This window comes from Trachypithecus francoisi, unplaced genomic scaffold (assembly GCF_009764315.1).
Source record: "Trachypithecus francoisi isolate TF-2019V2 unplaced genomic scaffold, Tfra_2.0 Lachesis_group9, whole genome shotgun sequence".
NCBI lineage: Eukaryota > Metazoa > Chordata > Mammalia > Primates > Cercopithecidae > Trachypithecus > Trachypithecus francoisi.
In genome coordinates, this window is record NW_022681474.1 from 11,433,686 (window position 1) to 11,452,422 (window position 18,737).

An 18,737-nucleotide genomic window follows, 5' to 3' on the forward strand; every position below is an offset into this window, starting at 1 on the left:
AGCATGGTGAGTAACATGGTCCATTAGGTGTCTGGAGTCAATAAGTTAGAAAAGTAAGGAAGAGGTTGTGACTTATTAGTAACTGGTTCTGTAGAAACATGATGCTGTGGCATAATACAAACCAAGATTGTAAGCCTTTGGCACAGACTTACCTGTTGATGGTTATGACAGTTTTATATAACTGGGCCTTTTGAAACAGCATTATTTTAATGTTTTTCTAGTTTGTAGGGTTTTTAAATTATCTTTTCATTTTTTTTTTATTTTAGAGGATCTAAGTTTCTTTTTCCTTTTCTTTTTTTTTTTTTTTTTTTGAGACGGAGTCTCGCTCTGTCTCCCGGTCTGGAGTGCAGTGGCATGATCTTGGCTCACTACAACCTGCGCCTTCTGGTTCAAGCGATTCTCCTGCCTCAGCCTCCCGAGTAGCTGGGATTACAGGTGTGTGCCACCACGCCCAGCTAATTTTTGTAGTTTTAGTAGAGACGGGGTTTTACCATGTGGGCCAGGCTGGTCACTGACATCAAGTGATCTGCCTGCCTCAGCCTCCCAAGTGCTGTGATTACAGGCTAAGTATTTTTTTAGATTGCTGTAATATTAGTACTGTTTTCTGAGATGACATTGAAGAACTAAATTTTTGGTTATAGGTCTGTTTGTGCACATGAAGTAAAGCATCTGCTATCCTTTTTCCTTATTTGAGTTTATATTCTATTGTTTGTTTTTATTAATTTGTTTTGGAGACAGGGACTCTGTCACCCAGGCTGGAGTGTCATGATGCAATCATAGCTTACTGCAGCCTTGACTTCCTAGGCTCAAGTGATCTTCTCACTTCAATGTCCTGATTTGCTGGGTGTCGCACCACACTGGGCTAATTTTTGTGTGTTATGGTAGAGGTGAGGTCTCATTGTGTTGTGTGGGTTGGTCTTGGACACTTGGGCTCAAATAGTTCCTCCTTGGCCTCCCAAAGTGCTGGGATTACAGGTGTGAGCCACCTGTGCCTGGCCAATAATGCTATAATTTCACACCTCATATCTCTAATAAATTTTTCATTGCTTTTGCTAAAGCAAGTTGATAACCTTTAAGTTGTAATATTAAAAAAACCTATGTATTCAACCTTGAGTAGGGAAAAAAATAAAAAATAACAAAACTTTGTAATACGCAGTGCAATAAGTATGCATTCTGGTTGTCCTATTTAAAATATGACTTTGGAGATTATTTTGGGCCAGGCGCGGTGGCTCGTGCCTGTAATCCCAGCACTTTGGGAGGCCATGGTGGGTGGATTGTTTGAACTTAGGAGTTTGAGACCAGCCTGGGCAACATGACAAAACCCCATGTCTACAAAACAATACAAAAAAAAAATTAGCCAGGCATGGTGGTGCGAGGTGCTCGCGAGTGTCAGGCTGGAAGCTTGCATGAGCCCAGGAGCTGAGGTGAGGTTGCAGTGAGCTCGTGATCGTGCCATTGCACTGTAGCCTGGGCAACAGGGAAACTGTGTCTCAAAAAAAAATTATTTTGTTGGAGTTATTGAACACTGTTAGGAAAAATTTGAGAAGCTGTTAGTATTAGTAAATGTTCTTTATAATTTATAGTCTTAAGTTATACTTTGAATTATGTGACTTTTCTAGGTCAGCTGGTTAAGATGCTGCTTTATACAGAGGTAACTCGCTATCTGGATTTTAAAGTGACTGAAGGAAGCTTCGTCTATAAGGGTGGAAAAATCTACAAGGTTCCTTCCACTGAAGCAGAAGCCCTGGCGTCTAGTAAGTAGTTTTATTTTCTCTAGTAATTAGTTCTATTTTCTCAGAATAATGAGATTTTATACTGGAAAAGAGTCTTAGAGAGGACCCAGTCAACAAATATTTATTGAATGTCTATCATGTGCCAGACACTGTTCTAGGCAGTTGGGAACCCATCAGTGAACAAAATGTTCACAAATTCCTACCCATTTGAAGCTTAGAGTTTAAATGATCATCTGTAGACTATGTACCTTGTGGCTGGCGGATCTGAGCTTATCTAGGGTTAATAGTGTTCTTTTCGCAGTAATTCATAATGGCTATGCTTTCTGTTGAGTATTTCCTGTGTTTGTTTATTTATTTATTTATTTATTTTTTTGAGACGGAGTTTCGCTCTGTCGCCCAGACTGGAGTGCAGTGGCCGGATCTCTGCTCACTGCAAGCTCCGCCTCCCGGGTTTACGCCAGTCTCCTGCCTCAGCCTCCCGAGTAGCTGGGACTACAGGCGCCCGCCACCTCGCCCGGCTAGTTTTTTGTATTTTCTAGTAGAGACGGGGTTTCACCGTGTTAGCCAGGATGGTCTCGATCTCCTGACCTCGTGATCCGCCCGTCTCGGCCTCCCAAAGTGCTGGGATTACAGGCTTGAGCCACCGCGCCCGGCCATTTCCTGTGTTTAAAGGCTTTGTATTGAACACTCAGTATCATTTTCTTATTTGACTTCTGAAACGTCACTATGACATAGGGTCTCCATTTTATAGGTGATGAAACTCAGGCCTAAAATTGCATAGGTAGTAAGTAGCTGGATAAGTAGCTGAGTTGGAATTGAAATGCTGGTAGTGTGGTTCCAGAGCCCCAGTGCTTAATCATGTTACTAAGCTTACCCTACACTATATTACCCAGTGTGCCAACAGGAGAAGTACTCATTCTGATGATGCTCATCTTCTAGTTGGTCTTGTTACTAATCCCCAATAGCTTTGATTTTAGGAACTCCTAGTGAGTTTGGAATGACATATATATATATATTTCTTTTTTTTTTTTTAAGATGGAATCTCACTCTGTCACCCAGGCTGGAGTGCAATGGCGTGAGCTCAGCTCACTGCAACCTTTACCTCCCAGGTTCAAGCGATTCTTCTGCCTCAGCCTCCTGAGTAGCCGGGACTATAGGCATGTACCAGCATACCCAGCTAATTTTTGTGTTTTTAGTAGAGACGGGCTTTCACCATGTTGGCCAGGCTGGTCTTGAACTCCTGACCTTAGGTGTTTTGTCTGCTTTGGCCTCTCAAAGTGCTGGGATTACAGGCACGAGCCACTGCACCCAGTCTTGGAGTGATATTTATTCTCTGCCCAACATTATTTCCTCTATTGCCTCACCAAAGAGTTCTGGTTAACATTTCCTATTTCAGTGTCTCTTTTAAATAGCAAACACTCTAGAAAATACCTTTTGTTCTTCAAGACGTTTTAGTTCTCGTATGGAGCAGTTTGGGGAAGGATAAATTTGTATAACTAAGGGTAGGTGAGGGCTCCAGGGAACTTAGAAGAGGGAAAGATATAGACTGGGAGAATAGGAAAAGTGCTCATAAGTTCTGTCATAATTATTTTGGCATCAGTGCTGAAAAGTTTTCTCATCTGTAAACCTAATTTGAATGATTATGGCAGTTTCCTCTATCTCTGTTTACTTCTGATTAGGGGAGAAAATATTCGGTATAAAAAAGACATAGCCAGAAAGTAAAAAATACTGCAAAAATCAGGGCTAGGTTAGGATTGACAGTTGGGGAAGGGAAGGAACAATTTCTCATTCAGTTGGGGGTAGTTAGTAGTGTAATCATGGGTTGAAAATTATTTTAAATCTTTTAAATGACTATGAAAGTTTAATCCAAATAAAGTATCCACATAGAAGTAGAAGTTTGAGTTTGAATAGAATCCAATCCTTTTTAACAGTGGCATGGTGTGGTGGCTCACGGTTGTAATCCCATTGCTTTGGGAGGCCATGGTAGGAGGTTTGATTTAGGCCGGGAGTTGAAGACCAGTCCGGGCAACGTAGCAAGACCCTGTTTCTTCAAAAAATAAGAAAATTAGCCAGATGTGGTGATACGTGCCTGTAGTCCCAGGTATTGTGGAGGCTGAGGCAGGAGGGTCGCTTGAGTCCAGGAAATCAAAGCAGCAGTGAGCTGTGATCGCGTCACTGCGCTCCAACCTGGTGACAGGGAGGCCCTGTCTCAAAATTTTTTTTAGATAAAAATAAAAAATAGAATTTTTTTTTTTTTGGGACAAAGGTCGTAGGTTCTTTCTTTTACATTTTCTCTCTTGGAGCTCTTATTTATATTAAAGCTTCAGTTACCTCCTTCATCTAATAGAAATTATCTTTTGGCAGTTTTCTCCAATTTTTTCAGATATATAAAACACACAGCTTGAAAGTTCAAAGGTATATTAGAGTCTTGGTTGCATTCTTACTTTTCTACTTCCATTCTTTCTGACCTGTTAGGTAATCATTTTCTGGTTTATCCTTCTTCTTTTTTTTTTTTTTTTTTTAATAAGTGCTTATGCTTATGTATATATTTTTAAGGTTAGGTTATTTGAGGTATAATTTATGTACAGTAGAATTCACTTGTTTTAGTAAACACTTTTATGCATTTTGACCACATCACTACACCTTATCAGCATCTCTTTATATTGATGGAAAGGATTTTGAAATCTTGAGTTGCAGGCAAGAAAATTCTAGGCAGAATGAAGGAATGGGTTAAGGAAAGGTGGAAAGGTGGCAAAGTTCAAGAGATGGGTGGATAAGAACAAGTTGTTTTATAATTTTAACAAGAACTTAGGTTTTTGAGCACTTATGTGCTAGGCATATATGTATTAAGGACTTTATGTGTATTATGTGACTTTATATAGTTCTTCACTGCAACCCTGTGAGATGCAGTATAATTATTATATTTTATTTTACAGATGGGAAAGCTGACGTATAAAAGGAAAGCACAAAGTAGTATAGCTAGTATCTGGTGTGGAGCCAGGTCTGTCTGACTTTAGAATCCCACACTCTTAACCACAAGAAATAGTATATTCTTACAGTATATAAAGCTATTAATATATTGCTTTTTAGATATTTTAACAGTCATTACATACCTTCTAATTCTTTTTTTTTCCATACTAAATACTTGTTTTTTCTCATATAATATGCTATCTAGATCTCTTGGCCACTTTTTGGAAATTCTCTAATTAGTCAAGATCCTATATATAATATGGCAGCCAGACCAGAGACAGTATCCCAAATGTTTTCTGCTCATTCAGTATAAACAGGACAGTTACTTTTTTTTCTTTGTCACCCAGGCTAGAGCGCAGTGACACAATTTTGGCTCACTGCAACCTCTGCCTCCTGGGTTCAAGCAATTCTCCTGCCTCAACCTCCTGAGTAGCTGGGATTAGAAGCTGGGATTACAGGCGCATGCCACTAACACCCGGCTAATTTTTTTTTTTTTTGAGACAGAATTTTGCTCTTCTTGCCGAGGCTGGAGTACAATGGTGTGCTCGCGGCAACTTCCGCCTCCCGGGTTCAAGCAATTCTCCTGTCTCAGCCTCCCGAGTAGCTGGGATTACAGGCATGCGCCACCATGCCCAGCTAATTTTGTATTTTTAGTGGAGACGGGGTTTCTCCCTGTTGGTCAGGCTGGTCTCAAACTCCCAACCTCAGGTGATCCGCCCATCTTGGCCTCCCAAAGACTTGGGATTACAGGCGTGAGCCACTGTGCCTGGCCATAATTTTTGCTATGTTTTAGTAGAGATGGGGTTTTGCCATGTTGGCCAGGCTGGTCTTAAACTCCTAGCCTCAAGTGATCTGCCCACCTTGGCCTCCTAAAGTGCTGGAGTTACAGGTGTGACCCACTGTGCCCAGCCCCAGAACATTTGTTATGTATTTATTTTTTTGAAACAGGGTCTCATGCTGTTGCTGTGGCTGGAGTGCAGTGGCACGGTCATAGCTCAACGTAGCCTTGACCTCCTGGGGTCAAGCGATCATCCTGCCTTAGCCTCCTGAGTAGCTGGGACTATAGGCATACACATGCCTCTAATGGTGCAATTTTAAAAATTTTTCGTAGAAGTGAGGTCTTGCTACGTTCTCCAGGTTGGTCTCGAACTCCTGGACTCAAGCAGTTATCTCTCTTCAGCCTCCCAAAATAGGCGTATGCCACCATTCATGCCTATAGTGGTATAATTTATTTTTTGTATAAACAGGATCTTGCTATATTGCCTAGGGGTCTTGAATTCCTGGGCTCAAGCAGTCATCTCTCCTCAGAGTCCCAAAGTTTTAGCACTACAGGCGTGAGCCACTGCACCCAGCCAAGAACATTTATGATTCATGGGAGGAGGTCAAAACACCAACATTAACAAGAGTTTGGAAGAAGTTAGTTTCAACCCTCTTAGATCACTTTCAGAGATTAAAACTTCAAGACTTTTGACACTTCCGAAACTACTAATAAATAGTCTGTTATTGAATGGAGGCCATACGGATAACATAAATAGCCAAATAGTTGATTAACATTTATTTTATATGTGATTTTTCTTTTTTCTTTTTTTTTTTTTTTGAGACTGAGCTTTGCTCATGTTGCCCAGGCTGGAGTGCAATGGCGGAATCTTGGCTCATTGCAACTTCCAACTCCCGCGTTCAAGAGATTCTCCTGCCTCAGCCTCCCCAAGTGTCTGGGATTACAGGCATGCACCACTACACCCGGCTAATTTTTTGTATTTTTAATAGAGATGGGTTTTACCATGTTGGTCAGGCTGGTCTTGAACTTCTGATCTCAGGTGATCCACATGCCTCAGCCTCCCGAAGTGCTGGGATTACAGGTGTGAACCACCACACCTGGCCTTGTGATAATGTATTATATAATGTGTTCTTTCAATCAAGTAAGCTATAGAAAAAGACAGTGCCCCTAAGAAAATGATAAGGAAGAGAAAATACATTTACAGTACCATACTGGATTTATTGATACCAAAAGTTTAGTGTGTGTGTGTATGAGATGAATTGTCTGTCTGAAATGGCGGGCAACTGCAGCTGCAGACCTGAAGTCAGTTGGTATGTTTCAAGGGATTCAACTTTTTCTTGTAATGTCGTGACTTTGCTTCTTGGGAGCACTTCAGCATCAGTGGCACTCCCTGTGGGTCCTACATTTTACTCAGTGTTTATGGTGTTGCACTAAACACGATGAAAAATATGGGAGAACAAGGACAGATCACTTTTTACTGTGACAGTTTACTGGAGAGGTGAACTGTTCATGCAGAGATGATTATTGTCACATAGTTTTAAGAGACTCAAACACTTGAGCTCACCACATTAGCGACAAGAGGTGGCTACAAAATTATTACAGTAGTACAGTGTGTACTGCAGTTAATCTTATGCAGTTAAGACTTAATACTACATCTTTCTTTGTTTACAGTGGCATCATGTTTGGTCTGTGTTTGTGTGCATAAGTTTTGTGATTAAATTTTAACTTTGAAATAGAATTGTGTATATTTATGATAGTAAATAATATCTACATATATTTTATGCATTCATGACATACTTTACTTTTTTCTAATTTTTTTTAGTATTTCTATTTTTTTGGTATTTCTAGGCTATGCAGTTCATCTGCAAGTTTTTTCAAATTGTCACAGATCTGCCGGACTTGTTGCTGCACACCTGTAATCCTAGCCACTTGGTAGTCTAAGGCAGGAGGATTGCTTGAACCCAGGCGTTTGAGGCTATAGTGTGCTATGATCACACCTGTGAATAGTCACTACACCTCTAGCCTGGGCGATATATACAAATATAGCAAGACCCTATCTCTTCAAAAAAAAAAAAAATCATTTGGCCGGGTACTGTGGCTCATGCCTGTAATCCTAGCACTTTGGGAGGTTGAGGTGGGTGGATCACTTGAGCCCGGGAGTTTGAGACCACCCTGGGCAACCTAGTAAGACCCCTGTATCTATAGGAAATAGAAGAAAAATTAGCTGAATAGCCTGTAGTCCCTGCTACTCAAGGGGCTGATGCAGGAGGATTGCTTGAGCCCAGGAAGTTGGTGGCTGCAGTGAGCCGTGGTTGCACCACTGCACTCTAGTCTGGGTGACAGAGATCTCATCTCAAAAAGGAAAAAAAAAATCAAGTAAAATAAAATATAGAACTTAAAAAACAAACTTGACTGGGCACAGTGGCTCATGCCTGTAATCCTAGTACTTTGGGAGGCTGAGGCAGGCGGATCACTTGAGTTCGGGAGTTTGAGACCAGCCTGTCCAACATGGTAAAACTCCATGTCTACTAAAAATACAAAAAAAATTAGCCAGGTCTGGTGGTGCATGCCTGTAATCCTAGCTACTTGGGACACTTATGTGGGAGTATTGCTTGAACCTGGGAGGCAGAGGTTGCAGTGAACTGAAATCGCGTCACTGCACACTCCAGCCTAGGTGATAGAGACTCTGTCTAAAAAAAAAAAAAAATCAGTACATTTATTGACAAGAAAAAAATCTACATCAAGCTTGTCCAGTATGTGGCCCAGGGTAGCTTTGAATGCAGCCCAGCAGAAATTTGTTAAGTTTCTTAAAACATTATGAGATTTTTTTTCACAATTTTTTTTTTTAAGCTCATCAGCTATCGTTAGTGTTAGTGTATTTTTTTGCGTGGCCCAGGGCAATTTTTTTCTCCCATTGTGGCCCAGGGAAACCAAAAAGTTGGACACCTCTGATCTACATATAAAGTGGCAGTTCAGACGTGTTATTCAAGGAACAACTGTAAATACAGAAAGGCATATCCGATAGTGATACATTGCTGTGGGTAAAGAGGAAGGAGGGAGTGTGAGAAGGATGCTTTAAATAAGGTGATCTGGGAAGGCATCAGCATAGATAAATAGTAGTTGTAAGAAATTACACAGTAGGACTAGGTGCAGTGGCTCACACCTGTGGTTCCAACACTTTAGGAGCCTGGGCAACGTGATGAGACCTTGTTTCTATGGAAAAAAAATTAAACACGGTAGGAAACACATTGATTTGAACTTTTTCAGTTAGGAGTTTTTCACAATGAGCACTGGGTGTCTGGAGTGTTTGTAATACAATTATATCTGGTTCTGGTGCCATAACAGCTAGTCACTGAGACCACTATTTGGCACCATGCATAGCAACATGGAATTAAGGGATGGAAAAACAGCCAGGACGTCTCTACTGTGCTGTGTAAAACAGGAGTGGCACTGATTTCCATCCCTCTCTGGGTAAGGATCAGGTAATGGAGGAAAATAAAGGAGAGGAAAGAGAAGGGAACATGATAGATTTTGATTTTGATTAAAACAGAAGTTGGTAACAGCAACTCAAGTTTCTATTAAATAAACGAAGGTTGGGAGATACTGCAAAATAACTGTTAGTAATAGCTTTAGGTTCTGACAGGCTGTGCCGACCGGAATGTGATACCTAAGTTTTAATTGCATTGAAATAGTGATTCATGTTTCCTTTTGCCTGTCTTACACCCAGCTCTGACAGCTACGCTTGTGTCTGAAGTATGGTGCTAATGTGGCAATAGGACATTTCTATTCAGCCTTACGCCTTTACTATGTGTACATTCCGTCCATTTAAAAGGCTGAGTTGTAAATCTTAATTAAAAAAAAATTAAATGTAGTCAGTTGTCATTAATAGCCTCATGTTTCTTTTTCTTTTTTTCTTTTTTTTTTTTTTGAGATGGAGTCTCGCTTTTGTTGCCCAGGCTGGAGTGCAATGGTGCAATCTCGGCTCAGTGCAATCTCTGACTCTTGGGTTAAAGTGATTCTCCTGCTCCAGCCTTCCAAGTAGTTGGGATTACAGGCATGCTCCACCACACCCAGCTAATTTTGTATTTTTAGTAGAGATGGGGTTTCACCATGTTGGTCAGGCTGGTCTTGAACTCCTGACCTCAAGTGATCCACCCGCCTCAGCCTCCCAAAGTGTTGGGATTATAGGCATGAGCCACCACGACCCGACCAGCCTCATGGTTTTAATTTTCAGTTTTGTTGGGTGGAAAATGATCTTGACTGTAATATTAAATCTATCAAAACATTAAGCTGTCAACAGAAACATTTGAGAATTTGTTTTTAAAACTGTAGTTGTATTTTAAAAATAGCTATACAGTTTAGGAAAGGGGGGAGAAGGGAGATAAAACCAGAAAATTTTCTTTTTTATTGGCTATTTGTCTATCATCTATGATTAGTTTAAATACAGCCTAGTAGTAAAAGCTGTGGATTTATAAAGTGGTAATTTGTAGCTCCTTCTTCTGTTTTTTAGTGTAAAATGCAGTGAATTGGTTGCTTAGGTAGGACTTCAGTAAAGTAAGTGACTAGCAGCAGCAGCAGCAGCATCATGCACATTTTACTGAGGTCAATTTGTTCTTGGTGTCTTAAACTGTTATCATTAAATGCCCAGTTGTATCTTAGCATACAGAGGCAGAAAAGGAAGAGCATTCAGAATTTAGGCAATTGCCTGAGTGTAGATCACAGTTGTCAAAGGAAGACTCTTCAGATGGCTGGCTTCATGGATACTTGTTCAGAGTCACATTTACTTGTACCTAGTAAGAAACAAATTTGACATTTTTCATTCACTTAGGTTCTGGTTTTAATTACTTGTATAGTAAAATTGAAGACTTTATAAGTGACCTGTTATAATCGAGTCAGTTTATCTTAAAGTGTTGTGAAACTGGAAGCCATGCTGTGTAAACTCCCATATCCTAAATTGCATCCTGCATTTGGTCAGGGGTGGAGGCTCATGCCTGTAATCCCAGCACTTTGGGAGGCTGTGGTGAGCGGATCACCTGAGGTCAGGAGTTTGAGACCAGCTCAACATGGTGTAAACCTTGTCTCTACTAAAAGTACAAGAATTAGCTGGGCATAATGGTGGTCGCGTATAATCCCAGCTACTTGGGAGGCTGAGACAGAAGAATCGCTTGAACCCGTGAGGCAGAGGTTGCAGTGAGCTGAGATCGCGCCATTGCACTCTATCCTAGGTGACAGAGCAAGACTCTGTCCAAAAAAAAATCCTGCATCTGCAGTTGATAACATGGCATGTTTAAACTTTGCTCTCATACTTTCTTCTCAGTGTCTGACTGTGAGTGTGCTTTGTGAAAAATACTTTCTTATTTAGGCCTCATGGGACTGTTTGAAAAACGTCGCTTCAGGAAATTCCTAGTGTATGTTGCCAACTTCGATGAAAAAGATCCAAGAACTTTTGAAGGCATTGATCCTAAGAAGACCACAATGCGAGAGGTGTATAAGAAATTTGATTTGGGTCAAGATGTTATAGATTTTACTGGTCATGCTCTTGCACTTTATAGAACTGATGAGTAAGTATTTTGGGTTTTAGATTTGTATTTTTCTTGAAATTCTCACTAAATTTCCCAATTCTTCCAAGTGGAAATTCTAACAAAACAAATACTTAGCCACATTACACTATGAAAGCAGAGATTCTAGTTGGAATTAGTTGTTGGGACCTCTTAAGTGAAACATAAAGGCAGAAGACGGGCGTGGTGGCTCACGCCTGTCATCCCAGCACTTTAGGAGGCCAAGTTGGGTGGGTCATTTGAGGTCAGGAGTTCAAGACCAGCCTGGCCAACATGATGAAACCCCCTCTCTAATAAAAATACAAAAATTAGCTGGGCGGTAGTGGTGCGCATCTATAATTCCAGCTACTTGGGAGGCTGAGGCAGAAGAATCACTTGAGCCTGGGAGGTGGAAGTTGTGGTGAGCCGAGATCGCACCACTGCACTCCAGTCTGGGTGACAGAGTGAGACCCTGTTTCAAAAAAGAAAAAACAAAATGAAGATAGTGGATTGAAATCTCTTCAAAAAAAATTATAAATTGAACATCATGAATGAAAACTAAAGCCCTTTCCTAATACTCATTTCCTTTTCTCCAGCTACTTAGATCAACCATGTTATGAAACCATTAATAGAATTAAACTTTACAGTGAGTCTTTGGCAAGATATGGCAAAAGCCCATACCTTTATCCACTCTATGGCCTTGGAGAACTGCCCCAAGGATTTGCAAGGTAAGAGCCTATGTTTAACCTATTAGCTAAAACCTCACTGATCCAAAACCTCATCTTCAACATAATGTGTATATGAGATATAGTTTAAATAATGAGATGAGATCAGTCTATGAGTAATACGATGCTTTTTGTTTTTATTGAAATAAAATTAACATATAATGATATGCACGGATCTTCAGTTAAAAAAAAAAAATCCAGTTTTATACAACTGTAGCTGATGTGCTCTTGTAAGCGCCAGTTCCTGGCTGGAGGCCAGCCAACACAAAACCAGCGCACTTAACAAAAATACAACCAAGGACCTTCACAGAATCTACTTCACACTCCTGCTACCTCTACTGGAGTAAGTGCTGGTATCCATGGCTGAGAGACCTGGAGACAGATCATATAACAGGACTCTTTGCAGACATTCCCCAGTACCAGCTTGGAGCCTGGTATCTCCACTGGGTGGCTAGATCCAGAAGAGAAATAACAATCACTGCAGTTTGGCTCTCAGGAAACCCCATCCCTAAGGGAAAGGGGAGAGCACCACATCAAGGGAGCACCCCTGGGGGACAAAAGAATCTGAACAGCAGCCCTTGAGTTCCAGATCTTCCCTCAGACATAGTTTACCCAAATGAGAAGGAACTGGAAGAACAACTGGGGTTATATGACAAAACAGGGTTCTTTGACACCCTGAAAAGGTCAACTAGCTCACCAGCAACGGATCTAAACCAAGACAAAAATCTCTGAATTGCCAGAAAAAGAATTCACAGGGTCATTATTAAGCCAATCAAGGAGGCACCAAAGGAAGGTGAAGTTCAACTTAGCAAAAAAAAAAAAATGGTACAGGATATGAATGGAAAAATTTCCAGTGAAATAGCATAAATAAATAATCACAACTTCTGACAATCAAGGACACATTTAGAGAAATGCAAAATGCAATGGAAAGTTTCAGCAATAGAATTGAATAAGTAGAAGAAAGAATTTCCGAGTTCAAAGGCAAGACTTTTGAATTAGCCCAATCTGACAAAGACAAAAAAAAAAAAAAAAAAAGAACACAGCCTCCAATAAATTTGTTAACGACCAAGCCTAAGAATAATCGGTGTTCCCAAGGAAGAAGAGGAATCTAAAAGTTTGGAAAACAAATTTGAAGGAATAATTGAAAACATCCCCGGCCTTGCTAGAGATCTAGACATCCAAATACAAGAAGCTTAAAGAACACCTGGGAAATTCATCGCAAAAAGATCATCGCCTAGGCACACAAGTCATCAGGTTATCTAAAGTCAAGATGAAGGAAAGAATCTTCAGAGCTGTGAGGCAAAAGCCTCAGGTCACCTATAAAGGAAAACCTATCAGATTAACAGATTTCTCAGCAGAAACTCTAAAAGCTAGAAGGGATTGGGGTCCTATCTTTAGCCTCCTTAAAACGGTTATCAGCCAAGAATTTTGTATCCAGTGAAACAAAGCTTCATGAATGAAGGGAAGTAGTCTTGTTCACACAAACAAGTGCTGAGAGAATTCGCCACTACCAAGCCAGCACTACAAGAACTGCTAAGAGGAGCTCCAAATCTTTTTTTTTTTTTTTTTTTTTTTGAGACGGAGTCTCACTCTGTCGCCCAGGCTGGAGTGCAGTGGCCGGATCTCAGCTCACTACAAGCTCCGCCTCCCGGGTTCCTGCCATTCTCCTGCCTCAGCCTCCCGAGTAGCTGGGACTACAGGCGCCCACCACCTCGCCCGGCTAGTTTTTTTTTTGTATTTTTTAGTAGAGACGGGGTTTCACCGTGTTAGCCAGGATGTCTCGATCTCCCGACTTGTGATCCGCCCGTCTCGGCCTCCCAAAGTGCTGGGATTACAGCTTGAGCCAGCCCCAATCTTGAAATAAATTATCAGAATACCAAAATTGAATCTGCTTAAAGCGTAAATCACATAGGACCTATAAAACAATAACAGTGAAGAAAAAAACAACAACAAGGTGTTCAGGCAAACAGATAGCACGATGAATAGAGTAGTACCTCAGATCCCAATACTAATGTTGAAGATAAATGGCCTACATGCTCCGCTTTAAAGATACAGAATAGCAGAATGGATTAAGAACTCACCAACCAAGTATCTGCTGTCTTCAGGAGATTCACCAGACACACATGGACTCATAAACTTAAGGTAAAGGGGTGGAAAAATATATTTCATGTAAATGGACACCAGAAGCGAGCAGGAGTAGCTATTCTTGTATTTTTTATTTTATAAATATAGATATATTTAAAAAAAATCAGTTTGATAAATGTATAGACCTATCGCTGTCCTGGGTTTAACTAAAACCTGAGTGAAGGTATGGAACGTTTTCCTCACCCCATACAGTTCCCCTGTGTCACCTCATAATGAATACTGCTCCCCACCCCCAGCAACTACAGCTGTGATTTCTGTCACTCTAGATTACTTTTGCTTGTTTTCAAAGTTCAGGCGAAAGGAATAATACACTATGTTCCCATTTGTGTCTTTTTCATATTTTTGAGATTCATCCATATTGGTGCATGTGCCAATAATTCTCTTTTTTTTGAGATGGAGTTTTGCTCTTGTTGCCCAGGCTGGAGTGCAGTGGTGCAATCTCAGCTCACTGCAACCTCCACCCCCTGGGTTCAAGTGATTCTCCTGCCTCAGCCTCCCAAGGAGCTGGGATTACAGGCATGCGCCACCACACCTGGCTAATTTTTTGTATTTAGTAGTAATGGGGTTTCACCATGTTGGTCAGGTCTTGAACTCCTGACCTCAGGTGATCCACCCGACTTGGCCTTCCAATGTGCTGGGATTACAGGTGTGAGCCATTGTGCCTGGCCAATTCTTTTTTTTTAAATTGTTGAGTAGAATTCCATTATATAAATTATATGAACATATAATTCTGCTTTTGGTGGACATCTAGTTCATTTTCAGTTTTTGGCTATTATGAATGAAGGCATTGTGAAATTTTCATGTAAAAGTCTTTCTGTGGGGATATAGGTTTTCATTTCTTTTGGGTAAATACCGGGAGTGAAATTGCTGACTCATGCGGCAGATAGAAGTCTGACTTCATAAGAAACTGTAAAACAGTGTTCTGGAGTGGTTGTGTTGTTGTGTATACACTCAGCAGTGTGTGAGTTCTAGTTGCTCCACATCCTTGTCAACATTTAGTATTGTCTTTTTAATTTTAATTGCCCAAGTGGGTGTGAAATGCTATCTCATTATGGTTTTAATTTGCATTTCTTGACTCATGTTGCTCACCTTTTCATAAGCTTATTGACCATTTGTATAATTTTGTGCTGTGATTATTCAAGTCTTTTGCACATTTCTAAAGATTGGATTGTCTATTTTTGACTTGTAGGAGATCTTGGTGTATTCTGGTGGCAAGTCTTTTGTCATATATGTATTAAGAATATTTTATCCCAGTTTATGGCTGGTCTTTTGATAAGCATAAGTGTTAACTGTTTTTTTGAGACAGAGGCTTGCTCTGTCACCCAGTCTAGAGTGCATTGGTACGATCTTGGCTCACTGCAACCTCTGCCTCCCAGGTTCAACCAATTCTCATGTCTCAGCCTCCTGAGTAGCTGGGACTACATGCATGCGCCACCATGCCTGGCTAACTTTTGTATTTTGAGTACAGACGGGGTTTTGCCATATTGACCAGGCTGGTCTCTTAACTCCTGACCTCAAGTGATCCACCTGCCTTGGCTTCCCAAAGTGCTGGGATTACAGGTGTGAGCCACAGCGCCTGGCCTAGAAGTGTTGCATTTTGATGAAGTCCAGTATATTTAAAAAAAAAAAAAATGTTTTTTAATGTTTATAGCCTTTTGAGTCCTATTTTAGAAGTCTTTTACTTGCCCCCAAGGGCACAGAAATACTCTCCTGTTGTCTTTTTTTTTTTTTAAGAAGTTGTATAATTTTACCTGTGCATTTATATCTGATTCATCTTGAAACATTGTTGGTGTGTGGGATGAGGTAAAACTTGAGGTTCACTTGAAGTTTATTCTTTTTTTTATATACTAATATTTAGTTGTTTCAGCTGCATTTGTTGGAAAGACTTCCTTTTCTAGGTGGTCTTGGTGCCTTTGTGGGAGATCAGTTGGCTATGTATGAGTTTGTTTTGGGACTCAGTTTTATTTCAGTGATTTGTATTTCCTATGCCAGTACTACACTGTCTGGATAATTATAGTTTTATATTAAGTCTTGAAGTAGGTGATACACTTTCTCCAACTTTTTCTTCAGAATTTGTTTTGACTGTTCTAGGTCCTTTGCATTTCCATATACGTTTTTAAAATCAGGTTGTCAACTTCTAGGAAACCGAATGCTTGCTGAGATTTTGGTATTGAGTTAAATCTGTAGATCAGTTTGGAGAAAATGATCATCTTAATGATGCTGAGTCTGCCTGTCCATAAATATGATTGTTCTCCACGTATGTAGGTTTTCTTCTCAGCATTGTAGAGATCTTCTCATCTTCATTGTAGAGATCTATCACATTTTTGTTCAAGTCTCTTTGTATTGATGCTGCTGTTAAATGAAATTGTCTTACTTTTGTGTTGAAATTGTTGGCTGCTAGTATACAGAAATATTTGTATGTTGACGTTGTATGCTATGATCTTATACTTAAGTTTTACTAGTTCACTTACCAGTTTTTCTAGTTTTATATATTTCTTAGAATCTTCCTTCTACACGGTCATGTCGTCTGTGAATAAAGGAATTCTTCTCTTACCACTTTTATGTGTTTTTTTCCCCCACTTACCTTTATTGCACTTGTTAGGACTTCCTGATAACGTTGCAGTGATGAGAATGGACCTCCTTGTTTTGTTCCCAGTCTTATGGGGAATCTAGTAAATGTTTTACTATTAAATATGTTTTCTATAGTTTTTTTTTTTTTTTTTTGGTAGATGGTTTTGTCACATTAAGTTCCTTATATTTATAGTTTGGTCTTTTTTTTTTTTTCTTTGAGACATGGTCTCACCCTGTCACCCAGGCTGGAGTGCAGTGGCATGATCTTGGGTCATTGCAACCTCTGCCTCCTGGGCTAAAGGGTTCCTCCCATCTCAGCCTCTTGAGTAGCAGGGACTACAGGCATGCACCACCACACCTGGCTAACTTTTGTATTTTTGTAGAGATGGAGTCTCACCATGTTGCCCAGGCTGGTGTCGAACTTCTGGGCTTAAGTGAGCATGGTGGCTCATGCCTGTAATTCCAGCACTTTGGGAGGGTGAAGCAGGTGGATCGCTTGAAGCCCAGGGTTTGAGACCAGCCTGGGCAACTTGGCAAAACCCTGTCTCCAGAAAAACACAAAAAATTAGCTGGGTGTGGTGATGCATACCTGTAGTCCCAGCTATTTGGGAGGCCGAGGTGGGAGGATCCCTTGAGCCTGGGAGGTTGAGGCTGCAGTGAGCCGTGATCTTATGACTGCATTTTAGTCTGTGTGACAGAGCAGGACCCTGTCTCTTACAAAAAGAAAAAGTATCAAACTTTTTTTTTTCCCTTTTCTGTGCTTCATATTGGAGAATGCTTCTTCATGTGGCTTCAAGTTCACTGACCTTTTCTGCTGTTTTCAATAGGCTGTTAATCTCATTCAGTGATTTTTAATTTTTTTGTACTGTCTAGATCTAGAGTTTCCATTTTGTATAATTTTCTTTTTTCTTATTTTATTTTTTTTTCGAGACGGAGTCGCCCAGGCTAAAGTGCAGTGGCGTGATCTCGGCTCACTGCAACCTCCACCTCCCAGGCTCAAGTGATTCTCCTGCCTCAGCCTCCCGAGTAGCTAGGATTACAGGCATGCGCCACCACTCCCGGCTAATTTTTATATTTTTAGTAGAGATGGGGTTTCTCCATGTTGGCCAGGATGGTCTCATCTCCTGACCTTGTGATCCGCCTGCTTCAGCCTCCCAAAGTGCTGGTATTACAGGCATGAATCACTGTGCTCGGCCTATAGTTTTCATTTTTGTGATATTCTCTATTTACTCGACTCTTTTGAGTACATTTATAACATATTTATCCTTGAATATGTATCTTTGAACAAGGATGTTTGTTCTTGAACATATTCTTGAACACATAATAATATCCTTGAACATATTTATAATAGCTGTTTTTAAACTCCTGCATATTTTAACATTGGGCATCTGTTTCTATTATTTGTCTTTGTTTTCTTTGGATCACAGTTTTCTATTTCTTCCCATGTCTAGTAATTTTGGATTGTACACTGGACACATGAATCAATAGTTTGTTGAGATGCTGGATTCTTCTCTGAAAAGTTGGTTTTGGTTTGAGTAGGCAGTTGAATTATTGACTGTTCATCTTGCATTGGTGGAGACTGGATTTTACACCTTGTTAAAGTGGGTCTTTTTTAGTTTTTCCTTTTGTTGTTTGCTGATTTTTTTTTAAACACAATTACTTTATTGATTTCTTACAATCAGATACTGCCAACTAGCATTACTTCTACTCATGCATCATTAAAAGCAAACGATATTTCCTCCTTGGTATTTTTAAATGATACATTATACAATAAAGTTAGAACTTAAAATGCACCCTTATTAATTAAGTAAACTGATAATTTGTTTAAAAAAGCATAACTAATAATTTGGTTCCTTTCTTCATAAAATGGAAATTTCGCCTGATAGTTTTGAGGTTATCATTAAGAGTAGTGCAAAGTGTAGCACACACATACAGTTTCATCTAGAAAGGTGTGTCTCTTACACAACTTAAAATGCACATTAACAAAATGCATACAGTCAATGTATGAAAGAAAGCATGTTTCAATTACAAGGCAGCCCTTCGGGCCACCATATTATTTAGGTTTTGCATGATCATTTATGGCATTATAGGGTAATTATACATAACATACTTTTATACTTTTTTAAATTATACTTCTTCTGTGCAGAATGTGCAGGTTTGTTACATGGTATACGTGTGCCATGGTGGTTTGTTGTGCTCATCAACTCATCATCTACATTAGGTACTTCTCCTAATGCTGTCCCTCCCTATCCCCCATCCCCTGACAGGCCCTGGTGTG

The 18,737-nt window shown here is 40.1% G+C and overlaps 1 protein-coding gene across 1 annotated transcript in view; it reads left to right on the forward strand.

Annotated features, from left to right (window-relative positions):
- GDI2 (GDP dissociation inhibitor 2) overlaps positions 1-18,737 on the forward strand; it is a 51,685-nt gene that overhangs the window by 20,568 nt on the left and 12,380 nt on the right. The window contains exons 4-6 of the mRNA XM_033208722.1: positions 1,620-1,754; positions 10,844-11,042; positions 11,615-11,746. Coding sequence (XP_033064613.1) covers positions 1,620-1,754; positions 10,844-11,042; positions 11,615-11,746 — 466 coding nt within the window. The remainder of the gene's footprint in view (positions 1-1,619; positions 1,755-10,843; positions 11,043-11,614; positions 11,747-18,737) is intronic.